The sequence below is a fragment of the Penicillium angulare genome (genome assembly GCF_028827245.1).
Source record: "Penicillium angulare strain IBT 27051 chromosome Unknown utg000003l_segment0_segment0, whole genome shotgun sequence".
NCBI classification, from domain to species: Eukaryota; Fungi; Ascomycota; class Eurotiomycetes; order Eurotiales; family Aspergillaceae; genus Penicillium; species Penicillium angulare.
The window spans coordinates 2,056,325-2,081,681 of record NW_026623162.1 but is presented as its reverse complement, the minus strand read 5'-3'; the positions used below and the strand labels follow the sequence as shown (position 1 = coordinate 2,081,681).

At 48.9% G+C, this 25,357-nt stretch overlaps 11 protein-coding genes across 11 annotated transcripts; 7 read left to right on the top strand and 4 right to left on the bottom strand.

The window, feature by feature from the left end:
* Positions 1 to 449: 449 nt before the first annotated feature.
* N7478_002942 (FAD-binding oxidoreductase) lies at positions 450 to 1,975 on the top strand (the record flags this gene model as incomplete). The annotated part of the gene is made up of 2 exons (XM_056919156.1): positions 450 to 750; positions 819 to 1,975. 2 exons carry the CDS (start codon positions 450 to 452, stop codon positions 1,973 to 1,975), a joined length of 1,458 nt encoding a protein of 485 aa, XP_056782314.1.
* Positions 1,976 to 2,759: 784 nt separating this feature from the next.
* N7478_002941 (Gfo/Idh/MocA family protein) lies at positions 2,760 to 4,106 on the top strand (the record flags this gene model as incomplete). Its single annotated transcript, XM_056919155.1, has 3 exons — positions 2,760 to 2,863; positions 2,919 to 3,052; positions 3,118 to 4,106. 3 exons carry the CDS (start codon positions 2,760 to 2,762, stop codon positions 4,104 to 4,106), a joined length of 1,227 nt encoding a protein of 408 aa, XP_056782313.1.
* A 562-nt stretch (positions 4,107 to 4,668) lies between these two features.
* Positions 4,669 to 6,670, bottom strand: N7478_002940 (DUF2985 domain-containing protein; the record flags this gene model as incomplete). The annotated part of the gene is made up of 3 exons (XM_056919154.1): positions 4,669 to 5,459; positions 5,519 to 5,917; positions 5,983 to 6,670. 3 exons carry the CDS (start codon positions 6,668 to 6,670, stop codon positions 4,669 to 4,671), a joined length of 1,878 nt encoding a protein of 625 aa, XP_056782312.1.
* A 1,562-nt stretch (positions 6,671 to 8,232) lies between these two features.
* On the top strand, positions 8,233 to 8,991 carry N7478_002939 (uncharacterized protein; the record flags this gene model as incomplete). The annotated part of the gene is made up of 1 exon (XM_056919153.1): positions 8,233 to 8,991. The coding sequence occupies one exon, from the start codon at positions 8,233 to 8,235 to the stop codon at positions 8,989 to 8,991; it is 759 nt and encodes a 252-aa protein (XP_056782311.1).
* Positions 8,992 to 10,125: 1,134 nt separating this feature from the next.
* On the top strand, positions 10,126 to 11,456 carry N7478_002938 (uncharacterized protein; the record flags this gene model as incomplete). Its single annotated transcript, XM_056919152.1, has 4 exons — positions 10,126 to 10,331; positions 10,446 to 10,746; positions 10,827 to 11,042; positions 11,118 to 11,456. The coding sequence occupies 4 exons, from the start codon at positions 10,126 to 10,128 to the stop codon at positions 11,454 to 11,456; spliced, it is 1,062 nt and encodes a 353-aa protein (XP_056782310.1).
* Positions 11,457 to 12,237: 781 nt separating this feature from the next.
* Positions 12,238 to 13,880, top strand: N7478_002937 (GTPase-activating protein GCS1; the record flags this gene model as incomplete). Its single annotated transcript, XM_056919151.1, has 4 exons — positions 12,238 to 12,279; positions 12,386 to 12,454; positions 12,637 to 13,416; positions 13,470 to 13,880. 4 exons carry the CDS (start codon positions 12,238 to 12,240, stop codon positions 13,878 to 13,880), a joined length of 1,302 nt encoding a protein of 433 aa, XP_056782309.1.
* A 297-nt stretch (positions 13,881 to 14,177) lies between these two features.
* On the bottom strand, positions 14,178 to 16,442 carry N7478_002936 (uncharacterized protein; the record flags this gene model as incomplete). Its single annotated transcript, XM_056919150.1, has 4 exons — positions 14,178 to 14,588; positions 14,667 to 14,943; positions 15,003 to 16,229; positions 16,258 to 16,442. 4 exons carry the CDS (start codon positions 16,440 to 16,442, stop codon positions 14,178 to 14,180), a joined length of 2,100 nt encoding a protein of 699 aa, XP_056782308.1.
* Positions 16,443 to 16,894: 452 nt separating this feature from the next.
* N7478_002935 (uncharacterized protein) lies at positions 16,895 to 18,499 on the bottom strand (the record flags this gene model as incomplete). The annotated part of the gene is made up of 2 exons (XM_056919149.1): positions 16,895 to 18,425; positions 18,474 to 18,499. 2 exons carry the CDS (start codon positions 18,497 to 18,499, stop codon positions 16,895 to 16,897), a joined length of 1,557 nt encoding a protein of 518 aa, XP_056782307.1.
* A 769-nt stretch (positions 18,500 to 19,268) lies between these two features.
* N7478_002934 (DJ-1/PfpI family protein) lies at positions 19,269 to 20,031 on the top strand (the record flags this gene model as incomplete). The annotated part of the gene is made up of 2 exons (XM_056919148.1): positions 19,269 to 19,275; positions 19,376 to 20,031. The coding sequence occupies 2 exons, from the start codon at positions 19,269 to 19,271 to the stop codon at positions 20,029 to 20,031; spliced, it is 663 nt and encodes a 220-aa protein (XP_056782306.1).
* Positions 20,032 to 20,263: 232 nt separating this feature from the next.
* N7478_002933 (mitochondrial elongation factor MEF2) lies at positions 20,264 to 23,008 on the bottom strand (the record flags this gene model as incomplete). The annotated part of the gene is made up of 1 exon (XM_056919147.1): positions 20,264 to 23,008. One exon carries the CDS (start codon positions 23,006 to 23,008, stop codon positions 20,264 to 20,266), a length of 2,745 nt encoding a protein of 914 aa, XP_056782305.1.
* A 444-nt stretch (positions 23,009 to 23,452) lies between these two features.
* Positions 23,453 to 25,339, top strand: N7478_002932 (retromer subunit VPS17; the record flags this gene model as incomplete). The annotated part of the gene is made up of 3 exons (XM_056919146.1): positions 23,453 to 23,884; positions 23,964 to 24,417; positions 24,477 to 25,339. The coding sequence occupies 3 exons, from the start codon at positions 23,453 to 23,455 to the stop codon at positions 25,337 to 25,339; spliced, it is 1,749 nt and encodes a 582-aa protein (XP_056782304.1).
* Between the last annotated feature and the right edge of the window lie 18 nt (positions 25,340 to 25,357).

Genomic DNA, 25,357 nt, shown 5'->3' with positions numbered 1-25,357 from the left:
CAGGGCTTGCTTACCCCCATGCCCCCGGGGCCTCCGAGTCATTTTAGGCAACCCGAACAGCGATCCCTTCCATGTCATGATTTCCGGGAACTGTGGCTATCGCACCCCGTACAGCAGGAATTTGTTGAAAGAGTTTTAATGACTTTCATGTTCGATATCAGGAGATCCCAATCTATGCCCCCTTCATATTCACGTGGGCATTCACCTTGTTCGATAACCGCCATCATCCAGTCTCGACACAAGAAACGCTTGGCAAGATTGGGTTCCTCAGATCCCCGTCCGGCTTATGGACCCGCATCTACAGCCGCAGTGGGGCAGGTGGATGATCTTTACGCGATTCCTGCGAACCCGACAATTCCATCAGGCTCTTTCGCGCCCCTTATAACTCAGGTGATGACCACCGCAGTCGCCCTCGTATTCTAAACCCCTTGCCTCAACATCAAGACAACATGGCCTACCTTCGAGGCCTTCTCGTCGCGCTAGCGGCAGCTCCCATCGTCTTCGGCCAGAACGCGGCCTACAAGACGTGTCTCCGCAACGCCGTAACCGATGGCGGCAGTGTGGCTTTCCCCGATGCGCTACTTTACCAGGAGGTGGACGTTAATCGCTATAATTTGAACATTCCGGTCACGCCTGCTGCCGTGACCTTTCCGACATCGACAGATCAAGTCGCTGCAATCGTCAAATGCGCGGCTGACAACGGATATCCTGTCCAAGCTAAGAGTGGCGGTCACAGCTACGGCAATTATGGTACTTCTTCTCCGAAAACGCGCAATCACGAAACCACGAGTAACTAACATTCATGCTGCGATTTTCAGGACTCGGCGGAACGGACGGAGCAATTGTCGTCGATATGAAGAATTTCCAACAATTTTCAATGAACTACACCACGTGGCATGCGACAATTGGGCCTGGAACGCTCCTTGAAGATATAACTACCCGTTTGTACAACGCGGGTAAACGTGCCATGGCCCATGGAACCTCTCCACAGATCGGGGCTGGCGGGCACTTTACCATCGGTGGCCTAGGTCCACTTTCGCGCCAATTCGGAATGGCCCTTGATCATACTCTCGAGGTAGAAGTAGTGCTCGCAAACGGAACCATAGTTCGTGCTTCTGAAAGTGAGAATTCCGATGTTTTCTGGGCCATCCGAGGCGCAGGCTCTGGTTTTGGTATCGTGACCGAGTTCGTTGTGCGCACAGAGCCCGCACCGGGTACTGCAGTGCAATACGAGTTCTCTATTAGTATCGGCGATGCGAAATCTCAAGCCGCGCTATATAAGCAATGGCAGGCATATGTCTCGAACCCAGATCTCACGTGGAAGCTAGCATCTACCCTCTGGGTACTCCAAGATACCATGATCATCTCCGGTACATACTTTGGAACAAAGGCAGAATATGACGCATTAGACATGGCAAGTCAATTCCCTGGTGCTAACGGCACTGCCATTGTTTTCGAAGACTTTCTCGGTCTGGTAGCCGAATGGGGCGAGGAGATAGCCCTTAAATTATCAGGAGGAATCCCGTCCAACTTCTATGCCAAATCGACTGCATGGACACCACAGGACTTGATGTCGGATACGTCGATAGACCAATTCTTCGAATATGTTGAAACAGCGAACAAAGGCACCCTTCTCTGGCTCCTTGTGTTTGACTTCGAGGGCGGTTTCATCAATGAGATCCCTGCCGATGCCACCTCCTATCCCCACAGAGATGTTTTGATCTGGCTCCAGACATATTCCATCAACCTTCTTGGGCGTGTCACACCGACTATGATCAAGTTCCTTGACCAACTGAACGTATTGGCGAACACCAGCGCCCCTTATGAGGCATATGCTGGCTATGTCGACCCGCTGCTTCAAAATGGCCCGCAAGCCTACTGGGGTGCCAACTTACCCAGGCTAGAGCGGATTAAGGCTGATATTGACCCCGATAATGTTTTCAGCAACCCACAAAGCCCCCAGCCAGCCTCATAATCCTCGATTTGGGACAGAGCCTGATAGTCGTCAAGGCTTACCTGGGCACTTGAGTTCAAATGTTTTAGAACAGCTGAAAACGCTGGCATTGTGACAGAGCCAATTGGTGGTCATGTGCGTGTATGTAAATCCCGAGGTTTGCAAATACTTCCGTATCCTCGTCTATCCTTCATTCCTTACATACCTAATTATTTCAATGTCTATAATTTAATTAATGTCTATTTAAACTCACCAGTACAATAAAACATTGCCCTGTAAAACATGCAAGTCTTGAGTACCTAATATCGATCCTTAGGAACCACACCGTGTGTAACATGAAGCAACATTGCCAATTAAGCTTAATAGCATTAAATCTTGACATTGGGTATATTTCGATCCTCCAAATTTTGACCGACATTTTGACCGAATAAACAATTTTTATTCGCACGAACTGCTCCTCTCTCCCCGTCGCCCTAAGGAACGTCTCTCCGTATCGGGGCTCTATTCACCCGGCGCTGAACCAAACTAGGCATAGTGTTATAACTGCGGCCCGACTAATCTGCGGATCTCCTGCTCCTGATTGGTTCTCTCGTCTATAACGTCCATCGTATCTATAATATCCACTAGAATGTATAGAAATTGGACAATGAAAGAAAGCACGCTATTCACGAGTAACCTTTCGAGAAAGGATTGAAAAATTAGCGATGTAATGTCAATGATTCGAGAAATGTATATATATGCGTCTCGATCCAAGAATTGAATCCATAGATACAGCTTCCGAGTAAAGAAGAACCAAGCAACTTCAATGGCATCTACAATCATGAGAATATTCACGGCTTTCGGCCCTCCAAAAGCAGAAAAGCAAAGCGGTGCTATTCGTTTTGGAATCTTGGGCGCGGCCCAAATAGCGTAAGCTGCACCGAAGGCTTCGGTAATCGCACCACCTCACTAACCCTGCCTTTAGACCTCTCGCATTGATTACGCCCGCTCTATCTCATCCAGAGGTAATAGTACAAGCAATAGCAGCAAGAGACTATACCCGTGCCTCTGAATTTGCCAAAAAGCACAACATTCCCGATGTTCGCACATCCTACGATGGTGCGTTAGACCTTCCTCATCCATCCTTATGCAGAGAACCGAGCTAAACTATATAACAACTACAGAAATCCTCGAAGATCCCAACATCGACGCAATTTTTATTCCTCTCCCTAACAGCCTCCATTTTGAATGGGCAGTCCGCTCCATTCGCGCTGGAAAACACGTTCTCCTCGAAAAACCATCAGCCTCTAACGCAACCGAAGCTTCAATCCTCTTCAACCTCCCCGAACTCAAAGCCCCAAATGCCCCGACTCTCCTCGAAGCATTTCATAACCGATTTCATCCTTCAATTCACAAATTCTTATCTTTCATCACTTCCTCAGATGTCGTGCATGTCCACACCGATTCAATGATCCCATGGTTAATGCTAGATAAAGAAAACATAGCATTCAACTACAAGCTCTCCGGCGGTAGCATGATGATGCTCGGAACATACAATTTTGGCATCACTCGGATGATCTTCAACGATAATCCTGTTGAGTGTCTTTCTTGCGAACCGGGTACATTCGGTGACGGGATCCACGACCAGTGCGATACGGATTTCAAGGCGAAATTCCGATTTCCGAATGGTGGTATCGCTGAAGCGAGTACTACGATGCGAGGATCTGTGCTGTGGAAGCCATCTGAGGCTCGTGTTACGCATAGAGAAGTAATTGTTGATGATAAGGCGATTCTGGAAACGCAGGAGAAGGGTTGTACTCGGATTGTCACGTTGCATGGGTTTATACATTCTTTTATTTGGCATCGAATTGATGTTCAGGATACTTTTGTTATTCGGGATAAGAGGTATCGGAGACCAGTGAAAAGCTGGACGGAGTCTAAGTCGTATAAGGCTTATAGTTATAAGGAGGCTGGGGGTGAGTTTGCAGAGCTTCCGGGTGAGGATTGGTGGATGTCTTATCGGTATCAGCTTGAGGAGTTTGTGAATCGGGTGAAGGGGCGAGCTACGCAGTATTGGGTTGAGGGGGAGGATTCATGGGATCAGATGAAGATGATTGATATGGCGTATGAGAAGAGTGGACTGGGATCGAGGCCGACTAGTGAGTTCCGGTGATCAGAGGGTTTTCTTCTTTTAGAGTAGGTTTTTATTTGGAGCTCGCTGTTTTTATTTGAGTTGTTAGGCAGAGTACTTGTGTCAATTGCTTGTATTGTTAGCTATTGAGGGCTTCAAGTTCATTTCATTCATTCAAGCGACTATTCTCTTTGAGGCTGTTAAGGGTGGTAGGAATATATGGTAAAATAAGGAGGCATCAAGAGTGGTCTAATTTGCGATAAGGTTGAAGGTCAAAATAAAAATTAAGTTCAAATTATAGCGAAGAGATATTCGATCGTCCATTGATACAGACTCAGACCAAATGGGGGAATCATATGAAGCGACACAACTATTAAAGCACAGCAGATCAAATGGCGCAGTATAAAATATCCAATCACAACTCCAGGCTTCTGTATATAGCTTTGCTGACCCAAAACAAGAACAAGGTCGGATGACAAACAATTATAGACTGTACAGTGGGGGAAAATGTATAAGTATCTCATGTAGCGAATTCCATACCCGCGGTATTGGTTCATGACGGTCGTGAAGAAGTAATAGAGTATATACGCAAGCATGGGTGTAGCTAAGTGCCCAGGAAAAGCTCGGGACGATTAAGCTGCAAGCTGCGACGCTCTTCTTTAGTTTTTCGCTTCTCCATCTTCCGCATGGCTTCCTCGGTAAGTTCCTGTCGGAAGAGACGCTCCACAATCTCTTTCTTACGCGACATTCGATCACCGATCATAATCAAGATACCGCCGGTGATGTTGCAAGTAATGGAGCAACACAGGATAACGGTGGTCAAGGCAAATGGACGGTACTTCGGAGGTTCCATGCTCCAGGTACAGGCGCCAAGGGCCATCTGGAGCAGGGAATGGCAGTCGAGAATGCACACGATAGCAACAAGCATGCGCATCGGGAAAGCATGATGGGTCATGGTTTCATGGGGTTTATAGAAAGTATGAGAATTGGCAAACTTGGTTTGGTGATGCTGCAGTTTGAGCTGCTCCGCGGGATTGAGGACGGTAAATTCATCCTCTTCTTTGGGCTTGTCGCCAAGCTCGATATCGACGTCTTCTTCTGGCCGGGCGGGAAGATCGTTCTTATCCTTTAGATCAGGGAGCTTCCGCTTATTGCGGATTTTCCAAGTTTTGTGAGTATAGCGCGCGATGAATATCATATGGTATGTGTCGACAGCTCGGAAAGGAGCAAGACCGTCACCCATGATGGCGAACAGGCCCACCAGGATGTTGTCAATGATGTTAATAAGATATGACTGCCGACCGGCAACATTAATCCAACCAATTAAGAAAAGTACCCAAGCTAAACCAAAAAGTGTAATTAGGGTCGCATAGAGGGTCACGAGGAACCCAAGAGCTGTAAGAGAGTACTTGTTAGAGTTTATGATAATAAACATTTCGGGTTGGACAACTCACGCTTTCGAATATACTGTCCAAATCCCTTCATAGAACGCTTGAATTTTGACCGACGGGAGTGGAGCATGTGTCGGACATGGTCGTTTAATTCAGCAAAGTCCTCCTTCGTCCATCCATCCAGTTCATGATTTTCCGGCAGGACAGCATAGCGAGGTCCTGCTAGCACCGAAGACATACTAGAGAACGGTCGCAGTGATTCCAGGGTTGGCCGTTCCCGGGTCTTCTTGGCATCGTCCGATCCCTCGCCTTCATCTGTTGTGGTGCTCGTTTCTTCATCGGAGGTATGAGGTGCTCGTGTGATCGTGTATGTTGGTTGACGATTGATCCAGCCACCCAGATTCGGCACGAAAAGTGAATTCTGAACATTGGTAAGAGTTGAAAGGGCAGAAACTTCCGGGTCTGATATTATATAAAAGTAAGCAAACAATTCAACTGCCACCGGGGGTACTTGTCAGACAACTTACCAATGACGTCCAATACATCAACGACATGAGAACCATATTCGTTAATACGTGGTTCCTGCGTATCACCAACCTGCGGCGGAGCGCCTGTAACAGTAGATGCGCGGTTGCGTGTAAATGGTCTCAGGGCGGCTTGGCTGGTCCTTCGTAGCATACTACGATGTGGTGGTTGTAGGGTCGGAGCAGGCTCCACCAGTCCCTCTGGGGTATGTTGCTCGGACTGCTGGGCAGTAGATGCCTGGGGGGTCAGCAGCGGGCTTTGGCGAGATGATTCCTCGTTGACAGGCATCATGCGCATGGGTGTTGCCACCCGCGGCAAAGTGTCCGCAGGAGCAGACGACCAGCGTCCAGGTCGGGGCTCGGAGCTACTCCGTCGTCGGCCATGCGGCGATTCATCTTCTTCAGCGACGGGTGATCGAACGGAGACCTGGCGTTGCAGAGAATTGCCGAACTGGGCGGCATCCGGGTGTGAGATTTGATTGTTTTCGTCCTCTACGGATGAGTGTGAGGGGAAACGCGACAGACGGATACTCGGGCGACGTGATCTCGCAGAGGGAGCCCGAGGTCGCCCCGGAGTTTGCAAAGTCGACAAGACTGGTCTTGCTGGAGCTGTCTGGGCAGACTGGGTAGACTGGCCCTCCGGGGGGCTTCCCCGGGCATTGTCATCCGCGGCGGGCTCAATGCGATCCATGGAGACTTGGGCGTATCTCCAGGACTCCTCCAGGGGTGTAATAGGTAAGGCTGTGGAGAATGGAAGGGGTTAATTTGACAACACAACCAGATGTACTAAACAAGTCAAATAGCCCAATATCCCCGTAATCCATTGACCTAACAATAGAAAGAAAAAAAGCACACAGATGAAGGTTTTCTCATCGCCTAGTCTGGAACGAACATCCGTCAATGGCTGGCCGATGAGTCAGCAGCTCGAATCTTGTTTTCGCATAGTGACGAGTTGTGGAGTAAGGGAGTCCGTGCAAGGCTATATTGACTGACGATCCTCGCAGGTACGTGGCCCTCAAACCTGGTCATGGCAGACGATCAAATGGCGATCATGATAACGAACGAAATCTTCCACCGATTAGCGTAAGTTGGTCATGAAAGCAATTCCATGCGTGATTTGGGTGGCAACAAAATATCAACTCTTGGAAGGACGCGATAAGATCTATGGAAGTGGACCTGGGAGCTTTAGCCCCTTAAACCCTTTGCTTAATCCTCTAGCAGTGCCCACCCGCTTGAAACATCGATTTTGTCTGATTTTACCTTATCACCGTCGCATTTAATTATGGAAAAGGCACGATGCCGCCCGAAGATAGTCAAAAACAAAGCCAATGCTCCGGTTTACCTATTTTATTTCAATGTGTTTGTTTACTACCTGGGTATGGGCTAACCTACTAGTAGTGGGCCCAGTTATGCATGTATCTCATTCGTTGCAAAGAAAAAGTTCAGCAGATTTCTAAGGTTTATATCATGGTCATGATTCATATAGTAGAGAGTATACTACATCAAGTTTTTAGGGGTGGTACTCTATGACTCGGGCCTCACGTCCCAAACTTGAAGTTCCCATCTATATGTGCCCATAAATCCAAGGTTGATGTGTACTTACAGGACTGTAAGGCTTATATTTTGGTTTTTATAGTAGCCATCTTAATATCATAGCTCTATGGACTATGAAGAAAGTTTTCCCCTTACCTGTATCCTTGGTCATGATCATGATCAAGTTATGATGCTAGCGTCCCGTAAGGACAGGCAACAATAAAATTGGCTCTCAGTAAAGATGTGCGAAACGTGGCTTCCGATGGCTTGTTACATACAGATCAGAGGTGCAGGCAATAGACGCCATTCTTTGGAGGAAAACGAAGAGAATTCAACTGTTTTATATTCAACTCCCTTTGTAAATTAAGTATCAAGATAACTTCTAATTAGTACGACCTCTTTGCATCTGTTCTCTGTAACTTTTCCTACTCTCTCACCTAGTCGATTGCTAGATGATAACGTATCTTACAACTACAACACGACTCAAGTACATGTCTCATGCCCGTGAACCTTATGTAATGAGTGAGAGCTATCTGAAAAGCCTTGCCCAAGAAGCCACAGCTGGACCAAAGCACGGAAAATATTCACCTCATCTCTTACAAAGCCTTGGCCTCAGTATGAACTTGAAATAATCCCATGTCGCACCAACAACGCTTCCAATATGGAAAGACCCTGACCGTTGAACATAGATTCAAAGCAACGAAGACGAGATCTCCAACAATGTGTTCGCAATCAACAGATCGGAAGCGAGTGGCAGCTTCCAGTGATTATTTAGATAGGTCAATTGAAAGAGCAAACAAGAAACACCAAGCTACCGCTTGTTTGCCCAACCAGCAAGTACCCGGGTTCCAGAATGACACCTTCACAGACGAATTTTTTCAGGCTATGAGGGCCAAAATTGACGAGGTGTTCCCCATCGAAACTTTCGCAGAGGAACGGGACTGCAGCATCAATGACGTCCGTGATGCTCTTGATGCTGTTTTTCTCGCATCTCTCGATGTATCCCTTGAGGTACCTCAGGTTTGGCATGAAGCCAAGTCAGTTTCAGAACGCGGAAAGATTCTCATCGCAAAATGGCGGTCCTCTCACGGTGGAATCATGGATCATACGGGACATGCAGGAGATCCGATTTGCATCACCGATTCTTCTAACTGCAGTACGCCTGTTCCGAACTCAGAGACTACAATACGTTCCACCAATTCCAAAACTGGGTTAAACGATGCCTGGGCCAAGACAACACCGGTGAAGCCAGAGACAAATTCATACCCGACGAGTGACTCCTTTGTGACTCCGACCCGGAATCCACCAACAAAGAGGGAAATCCCGACTGCTAGGGTTCCAGTTCGGCTTGACGTTTATGGATCATACATCCCGGTACACAAGTGGATTGACGGGTTCCACAAACCTCCAATTGGGGTTTCCGACGACATGACTGACGAGGAGCTTGATGAGCTGATTCAAAATGGATATTTCACCTAGGACCTGCAAATTTAATTGAAACGGCAGGGTTGAGACATCACAAGCATTGAGTCGTGGCGGTGTGGTGCCGGGGAAGAGGGGTAGCGTTAAGAGTACATGGAGGGGCAAGTTTGATTTTGACTTATTTGCAGGCTGCAGGTCATTGGGTTCATGTACATGCACGGAGTACGGAGCAGGCAGGTATCAGATCGTGTTTGCTTTTTATGAACATTGTATGTACTGAATAGAATAATTTTTCCGTTACAGCAGCTCCATGAAATTGATACTATGGAGAAATTTACCTGGTTATAATTTGCACACCGTAGTTTAACGTGGTTTGATTTCCAAGGTTGGGAACGTGGAGACCCATTGGAGGCAAAGTGGAGCCGAGTGATGTGGAAGATCGATCCTCACAGGGATCTGGTTAAGGCGCCAGACTAGAGCTAAAAGTGCCATTGGGTTGATTTTCGAAAAGCGGCGTTAATTCACGAATGGATTAATTGAGGGAATACAAGCTGTAGAATGGTATGAATAATAGTAATTGTAGCCGATGTTTTCTGATCGTAGGATTCTTTGGAGACGATAATCGAAGATGATAGCAACTGACCGAATTGAAGTGGAGGTTGCTCTCAGCTCATATGACATCAAGGCAGAAACAGCAAGAGCCAAAGTTGGCGGCAGAATTTGGGTTTGGGTAGGCACCGCCCCTAGTTTACGCTTTAAGCGGGAAAGCTAGGGAATTCTAGGCGAGACCCCCCGCCTAAATAGTTGGTAGTCTAGGCCCCTCCTCCTCCATAGCCTACTATCCTGCCCATCAGCAGACTGTCTCTCTCCCCCCCCCCCCCCCCAGAACGGCTAGCGCACACCGCCTCCTCCTTTCCTCCCAAGCAACGACAACTCTCTCTCCCTTCTCTCTTTCCTCGTCCAAGAGTCAACTTAACTGCTTCCCATTATCAATCTCTTCTTCCCCCCCTCTTCCCCCCTCAAACGGTATCTAGGGCACCAAGCTACCCTGCTCCTTCCTCCTCGTCAAGTCCTCCATCAATCACCCGGCCAATCAACAAACAACACCCCTCTTGTTTGTTTGACACAGCTCCCTAGCTCTTTTTTTTTACCTCAAGACCTCTCCCCATTCCTTGTGTCAATATCGTCAATATGTCTGCCGTCGATGCCCTTACTGAAAGCGTGGCTGCCGCCACTCTGAACGATGCTTCCACCACCAACGGCACTGCGCCTGCAGCTACCCAGGCAACTGATGCCGCTGCTGCCAGTGCCGATGAGGGCCGCCGCCTGTACATTGGAAACCTCGCATACGCGACCACTGAGGAGGAGCTTAAGGAGTTTTTCAAAGAATACACCATGTAAGTTAAATCGATGCTCGAGATGATGGAGTCCTCTTAGCCTGCCAAGGTCATGTGGCATCCCTCGAATGACGCATACCATCCTGAAATCATCACGCTAATCTCGAATCTCAGCGAGAGTACCTCGATCCCGGTGAACCCCCGCACTAACCGTCCCGTTGGTTACGCTTTCGTGGATCTCGCTACTGCCCACGAAGCCACTGCCGCCATCGAAAAGCTCTCTGGCAAGGAGATTCTGTCGCGTAAGGTGTCTGTTCAGCTTGCTCGCAAGCCCGAGCCTGCTGAGGCTAAGGAGGGTGCTGGTAGTGGTGGCGAGGGTGCTAGCGGTACCGAGGGTCGTAAGCGCACTGGTGGTCGGGGCCGCGGCCGTGGTCGCGCTCGTGGCCGCGGTGGCCGTGCTGGTCGTGGTCGTGGTGTATGTCTTTCTTTCCCCCTTCGACTGATTTATATGGGCTGCAATATTATACAAGAAAATGCTGACTGAAGGCTCAATAGGCTCAAGAGGGTCAAGAGACCACTGAGGCTGCTGCTACCGAGCAGACTCCTCTGGCTGATACCACCAACGAGAACGAGACTGCTTCCACCGAGGACAAGCAGCAGAACAAGCAGCGCGCCCGCCCCCAGAAGCAGCGTGGTCCCCCCGAGGACGGCATTCCTTCCAAGACTAAGGTTATGGTTGCCAACCTGCCCTATGATCTCACTGAGGACAAGGTGCGTATCAAATGTTGAAGGAGTATATCTTGTCAGAATTAGGACCCAGAAAGCTAACTGTTTTTCCCCCTACAGCTCAAGGAGATCTTCGTCGAATACAACCCTGTCTCGGCTAAGGTTGCTTTGCGCCCCATTCCCCGTTTCATGATCAAGAAGCTCCAGGCCCGTAATGAGCGCCGCAAGACCCGCGGTTTCGGTTTCGTCAGCCTCGCCACTGAGGAGCTCCAGGCCAAGGCTGTTAGCGAGATGAACGGAAAGGAGATCGATGGCCGTACCATTGCCGTCAAGGTCGCCATTGACAGCCCCGGCAAGGAGGATGATGATGTCAACGAGGCCGCTGACAAGTATGAGGAGGAGACCAAGGCCCCAGCTGAGGAGAACACCGCTCCCGCGGAGACTCCCGCTGACGCCTAGATTCAAACAAACGAAGCTGTTTTTTCCGACCGCAAATAGTTGCTGATTAGCTTGAAGGGTATTTGGAAGAGGAGGAACTTGAAGACATCATATGAATATGATCATGAACTCTTCCTTGGGGTGTTTTCCTATTTCCTTGTTTTACTTTGCCCTCAAAGCTCAGGTCTACTATGGATTTATCTTAGCTATCTCGACAAGCGGTCTCGGGAGGTGAAGTTTGTGGAGACGAGGGTGTGATGATGACCTTTCTTTTTTTTTATGGATGTCATGGAAAATACGTCCATGCTGGAGAGCAATCCTTGCTGATGCCTCCATCCTTAACGACCTTTGCCTTCTGTACTGTATCTTAGCACCCATTTAACTAACTGATGACGATCTGATTGGGATTTCCTTTTGAATATTATCGCGTAGAGCTGTTAATGCCATTAAATCACTATGAACAATTTGTCTTGAAGCTTCGGAGCCCTTGGCGATGACGCTCATGTTGGGGCGACCCTTGCCGATCCCATCGTCCATGTTATCAAAAACACCGCCCTCTCCAACGCCTCTTCATCATTTCACCATTGTGTCTCAGTTATCCAAGTCCCGCTTATCAGAAACTATCCATTATAGCGCCATCCTGGTGGAGCGCGAAATTAGAAAAATAGGGGGCAATTCAGGCACCAAAAACAGAAAACGCTCCGAACAACTTGCTGTGCCGAGTTCGCCTTGACGTCCACCCACTCCTTCACCTCCTCTTCGATTTGCCAAGCTTCGATTTTTATAAAGTATTATACCCACCATGTCGCGCATGTGGGAGGTCGATCCAGAAACAAGGACAAAGGTGTGTTTGTTTCCGACGCCGTCTAATGCTGCCGCTTTCCCCCCTCCTTACAGCGGAGCAACAGCCACAACTCTGGATAGTCTAACTAACCGCCGACTCGGAACAGCTCCTCCAAATCTCCAAGACAAATGGCAATGAAAGATGCTGCGATTGCGGTGCGCCATCACCTCAATGGGTGCGTACAACTCCTTTACTCCCTATTTTACGATCTTGATCCCTTTTCTCGTCTGCGCCACCCACCCCGCCCTGCTGGATCAGAATAAACACCCGTACTGCGGGCGAACGTTGTGGGCACAAAGGCAGATATGGACACGTCAATCATATCAATTATCATTGCTAATGCGATCTGTATGTTAGGCGTCCCCTAAGTTCGGAACTTTCATCTGCCTCAACTGCGCTGGCACGCACCGCGGTCTCGGCGTGCACATCTCCTTCGTCCGCTCAATCACAATGGACGCCTTCAAACACGCTGAGATCCAACGCATGGAACTAGGCGGTAACGAGCCCTGGAAATCCTTCTATGACGCACACGAGGTAACCGTGTCCGAGGGCCGAACATTCGAGGACTCAACCATTAAAGAGCGATACGAAGGCGACGCAGGCGAGGAGTGGAAAGAGCGACTATCCTGCAAGGTTGAAGGCAAAGAATATGTCCTGGGACAAGAGAAGAAGAACAATAATGCTACTGCGTCACGGTCTAGCACACCGATGAGTGTTGGGACGGGCGGTGTTGCACCAGGCAGGACAGGGTCCCCTGCTACCACGGGTGGGATGTCGAGGACGAGTAGTCTGAGAGCTGGTGGTGGTGGTGGTGGTGCGCCGACGAAGAAGGAGCAGAATGAGGCATACTTTGCCAAGCTGGGTAATGATAATGCGACTCGCGCTGATAATCTGCCTCCTTCGCAAGGTGGGAAGTTTACTGGGTTTGGGGGTGGATTGCCGCCTTCGACATCCTCTGCTGGGGATCGCCGGTCGTCGCCGTTTGGAGGATTCGGTGGGTTTGGTGGAAACGCTGCAGAGGATTTCCAGAAGGATCCTATGGCTTCCATTACGAAGGGATTCGGATGGTTTGCATCTGCTGTGGGCAAGAGCGCGAAGACAGTGCACGACTCATATGTTCAACCGACCGCGAAGCAGGTACGTATCTGCTCCCATCTTTAATCATTTATGTCCTCAGCTAACAGACACAGCTTGCCGAGTCCGAATTTGCGGCTCAGGCCCGTGTACAGGCCGCTAACTGGGGCCAGAACCTACAAGCTGGTGCCCGCGGTGCAGCAGATCAATTCAACCGTTTCGTTGAAGGAGAAGACGGTAGACCAGCCGGTCAAGCCTCTCAAGGCCGTGTTGATCCCGAACGCCGAGATTTCTGGGACGACCTCTCCTCCCTTGGTGCAGAGCAGAAAGGTCATCGACGGGGAGGTTCTCGATCTGACGTTGTTGGCACAGCAGCTATGCGGAAGATGCCTGGGTCAGGTTCTTCATTGGCTAACTCTACCACGGCTGGTGCTGAGACATCTACCGCTCCGTCTGGACTAGAGCATACGGAGAGTGCCCCAGCGTCAAATGCTAAGGGCAAGGATGAATGGGATGATAATTGGTAAATATATATACTTGGCGTTTTTTACCTTTTTCATGTCTTAGGATCTTTTGTGTTTTATGTGCGTGCAACTTACGGGATGCCATGATGTATGTTGTGTAGTGTTGTTCCTCTTAAGTCTGTTTCTGCTAGTACCTAGGTGTCTTGAGTCATTTACCTTGCTCGGCAATAACGAGCCTCCGCAACAAATAGAGAGGTATTATATATAGACTGTCAGTGGCTACTACCTGGCTTTCGATAGCCCTAGATGGCATGTGTCCTTATACTTATAATCTCAGGCATCTGGCCGCAATGGCTCACATTATAACGATGTTTCATATAGATCAAAAGACTCAAGCCACACAGACCAGTCCGGATCATTAGGATATAAATCCGTCAAACCAAAGTCCACAGAGCCGAGAGATATAACCTGAGGATCTTGCACTTCTGTCCCGGTTTCACAGATTAAACCATGAGAACTTGAAGGAAGCGCAGCCGGGTCCAAAATCCGATCTAAACAACGCTTGAAAACAGTCTGGGCCTGCTTGCACATCTGATAATTACTCTGTCCAAATATAGCTACCGAGTCACAACATGATATCAGAACGCTTATATCCTGAATGATCGTCGATCGATTGAGCGTGTTAAGGGATGCAGAACTAGGATCCTGGCGACTCTGTCGAAATAGCTCTAAAATGAGGATGCACGCACATGGCATTGCGTAGAACACCATCTATGAGAATATTTGAATTAGTATGAAAAGTTTTGGCTTCAAGTTGGTACTGAAAGGTTCTATGTAACTGTAACCTACTATTGCTTCAAGATTCGGTGTGGATATCACGTCATTCTTCCTGAACAGTGAAAGAGCTAGCTGAAGAATCGCATGCGATATTCGTATCATTTTATCGCGATTGCCCTCATTCTGGCTTATAAGTAGCTTATGCAAAAGGAACTCGGTATATAGATATTTGAACCAAGACCCTACTACCACCCACATAGCACATGCGGACAAAGTACCACTTAGTAATTGTTCATAAGGCTTGTGAGGAATTTTTTCCCAAGCAGAAGCCAATTCAGCCAAAAGTCTTCTATTGAAAAAGGTCAACGACTACAGACTTAGTGTTGGTAATTGCAAGAGAACAATTACCTAGCTTCTTGAGCAATATTCTTCTCTGATAGACCAAGGGATAGTTCCAAGACACCCTCACGGGCAGAACTCAATAAGAGGAGGGCGCGAAGACGCGAAGCAGGACGAACCATGACCTCATGACTCCATCCGTTCTTGTCAAGGTTGGCTTTAGCGGCCTCGAACTGCTCGACGGGTCCTGTGATAATTGAATCAGGCAAGTCGAGAGGGAGATCAAATGTAAAGTATTTCTGGTTTAGTCGTGGAGGTCGTCCGACAAATGTTGATAGTTCTTTATCGTGCTCGTGCGCAAGTGCTATGACTCTCTTGCGAAGTTCTATTAAGTAGGGCGGTTCTGATGTAGCACCGCTGAAGCCTCTGTGGAAACCAAGAGCTGTTATCACTGATGATAGATCGCCCATTAAGCGCCAAGCTCGGAGAGAGTCGTCTCCGAAGCACCAGGTAGCAGGGATGATTAGTGATGTTAATACCCACACTGTTAAATCATTTGTCTGATCAACTTGGTCGCAGAATGCCCGCGTTTGCATACAGGATTCAAATGCTAGACGCATCGTCTTTTGGTGGTCAAAGTTTGGAGGGGTGCTGCCATGTGAACTATGTCTGTTTGTTCTCAATGTTGCGCTGAAATAGACAATTCGGATAAAACACATGCTGACGGTCTCCCAACGAAGCGATTTGCCGGAGAGTGCCTCTTCAATGGCATTGTTTTCTGCTGATAGAGGAAGTTGAAGCGGAAGAGCAGTTTGTTCAAATATTGATAGAACAGCACTTGTTAATTGCTCTAACGATGGCCTAGACTCTAGCTTTCGAAGAGTACTTTGTGTCGCTCGCCATGCTGCTCTGAAAAGAAACGAGCCACAAGATTCAATTGCTCCCGTCTCTCCTTGATCACGGGCAACTTCGGGGAAATCTGCATTGAAATCAAGAAGACATCGAAGAACCTCTACACCTTGTGTGATTGTAGCTGGTGTTACTGGGTATGGCTGGGTGGGGGTACATATGCTTGTTCGGGTTAAGTATGCGAATGAACGACGCGAATGTGCATCATTAGAGCCTGCGAAAGGCGTCAAAGAGTTTTGGAGGCTTACTAGCCCAGTTCCACGACCGTAGTTTTCACTTTCACTTGGGCAATCTTCGGTTGACGAGGCTAAGGTGCGGGTCGAAGGTGTGACAGGGTGGATTTGGGGTGCGGGTGGGGGTACGCTGTACTCATTATATTCATGTTTTCTATATAATAAAGAATCAAATTTCTTACGTTGATGCTCCTGTGTATGAGTCTGCGCCTCGAGTGGACGGTGATGGATGGTAGTAGCATTTCTGGGAGCGATTGCGGCGTACGCATCGACTGCAATATGGTCTTGCATGATCGCAACGGAGTTTCGATCGTCGGCATGGCTCGCACGACGAAAGTTGACCGTTTCGACGAACCCTGTCTGTCATTGTAACACAGATATGAGAGCTCTTGTAAGAACGAGTGGTGTGTAATGAGCTTCTTTTCTTGTTGAACGCGAAGTGGCCTGGGATATAGCCATTCATCGGTGGACTAGTCCCCAATAGGTATAGTGCGCCGACTCCGATTCCGGGGTATGGATAATGGCCGGAGTAGATTCCACAGCGGGTTTCTACAGATGTTTTATTGGGACTGAGAAGCTCTTATCTGGCCCTACTGCTAAGACCTTCGCGCAGATTAGTTATTAAGCCTGTGTTAAATGGAGGGGCTCAGTAAAATGAGGCTCGTATATCACATTTCTGGTATGAAAAGCAAGCTAGAGACTTCCTTCTCCTCGTCCTTTCGTGCGATACATGCTATTTATTACTTGTAAAGGTGTCTATTTAGCCTATAGACCTTCAAGAAGTGATATTAGTGGCCACCGTGGATAAAACATAGGACATCAGCGCGTAGTCCAAAGCCCAGGCGAAAGATGATCATTGATCTGGGTGATTTCAATGTCCAGGCCGAGTTTCTCGCATGACTCCCGGCAAGGCAGCGCATAGTTTTGTCTCAAATCCTCGGGCGGGAATGCATTCAAGGTGCGTATCGAAATTGTTTTGAGGTGTGGGGCCATAGAGTGTGCGCAGGGAAGAAAGTCTTTGATCAGATCTTGAACTCTCGTCGTCTCGTACATATCCCACTGGTAATCAGCCACGCCCTCCAGGTTATCTCGCAGACAAAGCTTCTGAAGAGTCGAGGGTACCAAATCAGCCAATTGCGGTGCTTTTTTATGATCCCAACCAAAAAGCATAACTATTGGTAGTTCTGCTGTTTCAAGGACGGGGAACTCTTTTAAGAACCCTTGAAATGGGATCAATCCTTCTTGAATGCTCCCGTGCCCCCGCTCGTCCACATGGGTAACCCAAAATAATGGACAGAGCTCAAGGCCAATAGAAATATTTTGGACTGTGTCTTTTATACTCATGATTCCCTCAAAAAGAGCACCTTGTTCTTGCTTGCTTAGAGGAGGTCGGGAAGAATCTTGGAAGTAGCCCTTATCATTCTCAGAAGGATAGTTGATACCCAAATGAATGCTTCTCACCGAAGAAAGGTGTGATAAGATATCTCTGATCTCTGTCTCTGTAATAGAGGATTCCACCAAGGAAAATATTTTGAGGTTAGCTAAATGGGCCAGCTTGCTTGATCCACCTAGCTTGCTCAGTCTATCACCAACACCTTTTAAACTTTGTAACCAGAGTTGCAGGGAAACCAGAGAGGGTATATAGAACCAGCCTGCAAACTGCTCAGGATTGCAAAGAGGAAGTGCATCAATAGGGTTGAAGTTGTTTAGCGCATCATGGTAGGATCTGGGAGGTGGGACGTTCAGACCATACTCAACATAGGAGAGGTTGGAAAATCGAGATAATGTTTCTAGGGATACCGAAAGAAGAGCATGTCTCACTATCAGACCCGGAAATCCAGATTGCCACACAAAAGTGTAATCCAGTCGTAGTGACCGTAGGTTGTGGAGTTGAGAAATGATAATAGCCGCAAACGCATATGGATTACCATTTTCCAGCGCATCGATCCATACTTCCGATGAGGGGAGCTGCGATCTAATAACAATGTCCTTTGCAACCTTGACCTCGTCTTGAAAGTGAGATGAGAGGTCCTTCCAGTCACCATTAAATAGGGGAGGCACCCATTCTTCGTCCCAGTGATGGTCCTTGCCTGGGTAATCCATCTTTGAGGATACCATGCTTAGATGTTCAATCTGTGCAGCTAACTCTGGACGTTGATAGATGACGCGGAATAACATTAGGACCCGCCTAAGGGGAGGTCTGACCCAGTCAATATCGACATGGCGATATAATGATCCCTCGGAGGAAAGTCGCAGGCCTCGACACGTGGCCAGCACAGATGCTTTATCAGAGGGTGAAATTTGGTCCAATATTTGCGCCCAGATATCTTGAGAGAGCGTTTTGAAAAGGCTATAGAGAATCAGCTTGCGTTCCTGTCTGAAGGGAGCAATGACTCACTTCGATCTGGATGGTGATCGGGCCATCCCTATCCCCATACGGTGCATCTCCCATGTCCTATCATGTATCATGTATCACGAAGCCTTGTGAAATGCGTCGGGGTAGTACGTAGCGCGCAGTGCGTAATATGTCATGCAAGAAAAGAGCGCTACTGAGTCTTCGGGTGTTTTCAGCGTAGATATAGGAAAACTGAAAGCTTGAAAATAAATATTTTTTAGGAGACACTATACTGGGAAGACAATGACTATAACCAATATCTCTAAATTGATGAGTACATTGTTGAAAGGGTTTGAATTTGAATTGGCGGATGAAGAGAAGCACGAAGAGCTCAGAGACTCGAGTACTGGATTTGATTAGTGTTGGAGTGATTTGGCCCCGGGGGCCTATAAACAAGGCGGGGCCATTCTTCAAGGTTCTGTGGAAATCCATGTAACTTACTGAATATCAATTGATCGCGGTAATCAAAGCTACATTGCGCCATTGGTCTATACAAAATGAGTGTCTACGCTGTTCCCGCTGTCACAATAACGCATCTTCAAACGATCAGCAACAATTATTTTGCACTTACTTTATTCAGATTGAGATCTCAAGAGGACTCTTTCTCGTAAACAAGGTTTGGTGTTCACCTCTTGAGGCAACTTGAATCTCATGACTCGCAATTCCGCCAGAGCCTTCAAGTTGTTGTTTCAGGCACCCGACAGTTTTTAAACCGTGATCTACCCCGCTGTGTCTAGAATTTCTTATTCCCATCCATTGAATATCTCTTTGACACCCATTTGAAGGCCGTGCTACATAATGTCAGGTATGTCTCTTAAAACTCTACTTTAATCAGACCCACCTGCACTATCATGATCTGCGTGGATACATGATGACACCAGTTCAAGGTGCTAATTTATTTTAAGGCAACTCCGCGCAAACCGACCCCCTTCGCATTGGAATAGTATTATTCCCTGGCTTCGAGGCCCTTGATGCATTCGGTCCTCTCAACTGCATTAATGACCTGTCCTGGACAGAGAATGTGTCTCTCGCTCTTCTATCAGCAACACTAGAACCAGTCACAACGAGATCGCCATTTTGCCCAGGGGCAACCGGTCAATCCGTCGTGCCAACTCATACATTTACAACTCCGCCTCCTCTCGATGTCCTGATTGTTCCAGGAGGTCAGGGCACGCGAGTCTCGAGTCCATTAATTGAGGGGACCATCGCTTTCATCCGAGACGTGTATCCGCAGCTCAAATATCTGATCACCGTTTGTAATGGATCAGGCCTTGTAGCTCGAACGGGATTACTTGATGGAAGAAGAGCCACGACAAACAAGAAAGCATGGGAGGAGACTACTGCTTTGGGACCGAAGGTGTACTGGGTTCCTCGGGCGAGATGGGTCACCGATGGTAACATTTGGAGTTCGTCTGGTGTGAGCGCTGGAATTGATGTGACGCTTGCCTGGATTGAGCATCTTTATGGAGAAGGGACAGCACAGGGAATAGCCGATGGGTTAGAACACACACGGCATAAAGACTCAGCCGTGGATCCATTTGCGGATCTATATGGATTGTGATTGAGAATTGTCTACTCCATGCCATGGTTTGGGTTTCTTACACGGAATTAGCCAAGGCAAAGGGCCGTGGAAATTGTCAAATTTGAGCGATGATAAGTTCCACATTGGGAGAATTTTGAAATAGTAAATGTGGCATAAAGATAATAGTACATTTGAGATATTTACATCGGAACTTGTAAAGTACAGGGCGCGAAAGGCGGAGACTACTTTCCCTTCCTGGTTGTTTGCAGGATTAAAAGCCACCTCTAAGCTCAGATAGTACAGCCTTCTGTCGCTGAACTGACATGTTCTCGAATCGGTCTACACTCATGACAAAGGTTCCCCGACCGGCAGTTAAACTGCGGAGGTGCTTCAGGTAACCCACCATCTCCTTCAGAGGAACCTTGGCTGTGATGGTACGTTGGTTTGAAGTAGACATAGGCATGTCCAGGTCAACGGAAGAAGATTCGAATGGATCTGCTGGAGCATACACGCGCTTGGGATCAATTGGAGGAAGAGGGTCTTCCGAAATGGATCCTGAACCCGAGGCATCAGTTGCAGATACTGGTACATCCTCGTCCAGCGAAAGAATGTGTCCACCACGCGATGAGGAGATGTCATGGACGACGGAACCTAGACTTGCCTCGTCGACGCTGATACTGACATTCATTAATGGTTCCATCATGACAGTACCAGGTCCAGCAACGAGATCTCGAAGCGCGGCTGAGGTAGCCTGACGGGCGGCAGCGGACAGGGCAGAGGTTGTGGTGTCACTGCCGAAGAGATGCTCTGCGGGGTTGATTGTGAGGATGACCTGAGTATTGTGCATAGGGTATGTAAATTGAGGGCCACGAGCCAGCGCGGCCAAGGCCCCGTTCTGCAACGCTGTCCGAAGCGTCTCCAAATCCATGCCCGGTGGAAGGAAGGGGCTAGTCTCCTCTTCATCTCTGACGCGTTCCACTTGTAAGCCAGGGGCACGAATGATAATGTGGTTGCCGTCAATGAGTTTTGTGAGAATTGTATCCTCGTCCGTTATTTCAGAGTTGGCCTCCCCATTGAACGGCTCAATCATGGCGGTACAACCTGCTTTGCCTCGACGACCTGCAACCTCCTTGTCGAAGATCTTGGTGATGCTACCTGAAGCACCAGTGCCACTCTCCCGATAGCCAATCTCGATACGGCCCATAGAGGCCTTAGCTTTCATATCGTTGATCAAGCGGTCACGGGCAATCTCAAGATGCAGTTCTCCCATTCCACTTAGTAAGGTTTGGCCTGACTCTTCGTCAACAGTGACGTGCAAGCTAGGGTCTTCTCTCAGAAGTAGTTGAAGGGACTCGTGAATTCGCTTCTCTTCACTCAGACTATGCGGTTCTACACTAGTAAAGAATACTGGCGGTGGAACAACAATTGGACGCAGCTGAAGGCTAGTTAGAGGTTCAGGGGGCGTTGGCTTATTGCCGGCATAAGATACCAGCGTGTCGCCGGTTCGTGCATGCTTGAGACCAACTACAACACCAATGTGACCAGCAGGAATAGAGTCAACCTCCACTGCATCATTGGCGTACATCTTCAATAGACGAGGTGCACGTTCAGATAAGTGAAGATTGGTGTTGAACAACAAGCTGTTCCGATCCAGTGACCCAGAGTAGACACGGACGTAGACCAAAACACCACGTTTGGCATCATTTACCACCTTGAATGCCAATGCACAGCTTCCAAGTTTAGAAATCGCATCCTTGGGGTCCACCGAAGAAGAAATCTTCTTCTTCTTCTTGCCCTTGGAGGATTGGGAGATTTGCTCGCTCTGCTTCACGATGAGATCACCCGAAAGCAACTGACGGAGCCCCCCCGTAACACCTCCAATGCTCACCTCTGGATCTGCTGCCTCTGGTGGGCTGGGAAGAAGATTCACAACAGCATCAAGCAGAGGCTGAACACCCATATTTTTGAAACTAGCACCTGCAAACAAAGGCACAATTCGACTGGTCGGGTCCAATACACATCGCCGTAGACTGTCGACAATGTCCATTGGGGATACTGCCAAATGATCTTCGTCACATTCGAAAAACCTTTCCACGATCGTCTCATCCTCTTCGCTCAGGAGCTCAACCAAGGCAATACGTGCTCGGCGGAGTTCCTCGGCCAGAGTTGGCTCTTCTGCATCCAATTTCTCGAGACTCGACATTTTCACAGAGCGTCCATCCTCCCCTTCTTTCCATCGTAAGCCTTGGAGATTCACAGCATCTGCCACGCCAACGAATGATCCATCACCGCCTTCAAACCATGGAATGTGGCAGACAGCTGGATAAACAGCTAAACGAGAGCTTACTTCTCGCACAGTCCGGCCGAATGCAGCACCATCGCGATCTAATTTATTCACGTAGATCACTCGAGGAATCTTGTAGGTGCTGGCCTGGTTCCAGACCTGCTCTGTCTGTGCCTCGACACCAGCCACGCCATCCAAAATACAAACAGCGCCATCCAGGATACGCAGAGATCGCAAAACTTCAAAAGTAAAGTCGGCGTGTCCAGGGGTATCAATGAGGTTAATGGTATGAGAATTGGCGGATCGAGGAGCAGATGAATCCTGAATAGCCGGTTGACCGTCGGCACCATCACCAGGAGGCCAATGGAAAGTGATCGCAGCGGATTGAATCGTGATTCCGCGCGCACGTTCGGCGGGAAGAAAATCTGTCACGGTAGATCCTTCATCCACATCACCAATACGCCGAGTAAAACCACTGTAGAATAACATTCGCTCTGTTGTGGTGGTCTTTCCCGCATCAATGTGGGCAATGATCCCAATATTTCGCGTTCGGTCCAAATCTTGGATCTGACATTTTGAAAGAGATGTAGAAAACGATTTGGCTCGATCAATATTCAGTTGCAAGCTCTGGGGGCAAATATCACGCTTTACAGCGCTGAATTGCGGCTTATAAGAACGGCCCACACAGCGCACTCCCGTCAGAGGGAGACGCAACAACGGAGCTACAACCATTGGCTGGTGATGATACCCATATATGATATGTGCAAATTATGAATTAAATGACATCGAGGATCTGCCGTAAATGCTCATAGATCGGGTGCGTTGAGGGAGCGAGTAAGAGGAAAATCCACTTGGAGTTGAAGGCGGCCTTGGCATTCCCTACGTAACTCACTCCAACCTCACTCTCTTTCCCCATTGTACAAACACCAATCCTCGACTGCGCCACTGCTACCTGTTTCCTCTTTTTTGATGATTTTGCCAATTGGCATGCGCAATTGAAAGCACTTGTTCATATTCACTCAAGCTGCCTCAGGTACGCTCAGCCCATCTTGGAACTAGTTGACGATTACTGTGGGGGTCGATCTCCAGCCATTAGTACTGACGCCTACTCTCCACTAGCTGCACCCGCCCCTTTGATCCCCGTGAAGGCACTTGTTATATCACATTCAGACAGCAATGGACTATTCAAACATCTCCAACGATCCCGAGCACCCCGTGGAGGGCTCGCCCTGGGGCTCTCCGCGCGCTGACCGCAATACATTCCCCACCTCCAACAATAGCGACATCCCATCATCCCCGTTGCCAAGCCACGAGCAGTCTGCGGAGGAAGCGGATGGAAGCCAAGCAGGAGCACCACAATCCCCAGACCTCTCTGCGCAGCTTCAAAGTGCCCAATTGGGAGACCCCGATTATGCCCAAGGACAGCCTCAGTTTGCGACGCAGCACCCTTCAACCGGAGACCAGCAGCAATCGCAGTCCCCCGCACGTCATCAGACTGGACTACGTCAACCCTCTCGACCCCCAGCACCGCAGTATAAGATCCAAGGAAAGATCACTGGCCTAGAGAGGACAGGCAAGAAAGATCCTATTCTCCGTTTCGATATCCACGTGAGTCCTTTACCCCCTCCCCTGTCAACAGGTGCGCTCCGCCGAGCCGATGGACTGATGCTTATTTGTTTTTATCCAGACCAATATCCCCAAGTTCCGCACAACCCAGTATCGTGATGTCCGCCGAACCCACGCCGAATTCACAAAGCTCGCCGACCATCTGATCTCAGCCAACCCCGAAGCTCTAGTCCCGGCCGTGCCTCCTCCAGTGACCCCAGCCGGCGCCGGTACCGACGAAGATGAAGCCCGCATCAAAGCATCCATGCAGCGCTGGTTGAATGCTGTTCTCTGTAATGAAGTGCTCATTCAAGATGATGAGGTCGTGCTTTTCGTCGAGAGCGACTTCGGCTACAGTCCGGTGGTCCGCATGAAACAGCCAGCTACTGGTGTCCGGCGCAAGATGTTGAAGCAATTTGCACCTCCCCCCGATGATACCCCCGAGCTCCAAGCTTCTCGCCCTGCGGTTAAGATGTTTTACTTGGGAGCAATGGACTCTAGCCATAAAGTAGACCGAGTCGTCAAAGGCCGTCGAGGTATGCCTTGCAACAATATTGTATCTTTATATTACAAAGAGGAAACTGACCTTTTCTAGGCCTCGGATTGGCTGAATCCGATTTTGGCGTCAAGATTGGTCAGCTGAGCGTACAGGAAACGCATCCTGGCTTGGGCACCGCTTATCGCAAATTGGGCAAAGTTATTCAGACCGTGGGTGACTATCATGCAGTACAGGCTACCGCAGAAGCCACAACCCTCGGGGAGCCATTGAGCTACCACTCCTCGGATGCCTTCATTGTTAAGGAGACCCTGACAAATCGACACATTTTACTTCGCGAGCTCCTCCAAGCCCAGCAAAATGCTCGCAGCAAGCGCGCCGCCGCTGATCGACTGAAAGTCAGCTCATCAGTTCGCCCAGACAAGGTTGACGAAGCAATCAGTGCCCTCGAGGAGGCTCAAAACCACGAAGAATACCTGACCAAACGCACTCAGCGTGTCACTGCCAACCTACTGCAAGAGAAGCGTCGCTGGTTCGATCGCACCACGGATGAACTTCTTGTTAGTCTTCGAGAGTACACTTTGCGCCAGATCGATGCAGAGCGGCGAACTTTGGCAACGCTCGAGAGTGTCCGCCCCGATATCCGATCTATTGACGCTTCCGGTGGTTTGAGTCGGCTGGGCCGGGAGGCTCATCCAGCACAACGTCGACCCAATGTTGCATCTAGCCAGGGCCCTAAGGGTGACTCCTGGAGCGGCGTGCCCCGTCGTACTGACAGCATGGGCCGCAGTATGAGCGGCAGCTTTACTGCACCTGCTCTCAATGATGAGGATAGTGAAGAAGGCAAATCTGGCCAAGGACGCGTGCGTTCTACAAGTAAGGTTGATTCCATTGCAGAGGATGATGATGATCGACTGGATGCTCGCAATGCCGCCAGCCGCCTGGCTACCAGTACATTTTGATCGAGGCACCTTCTTCTA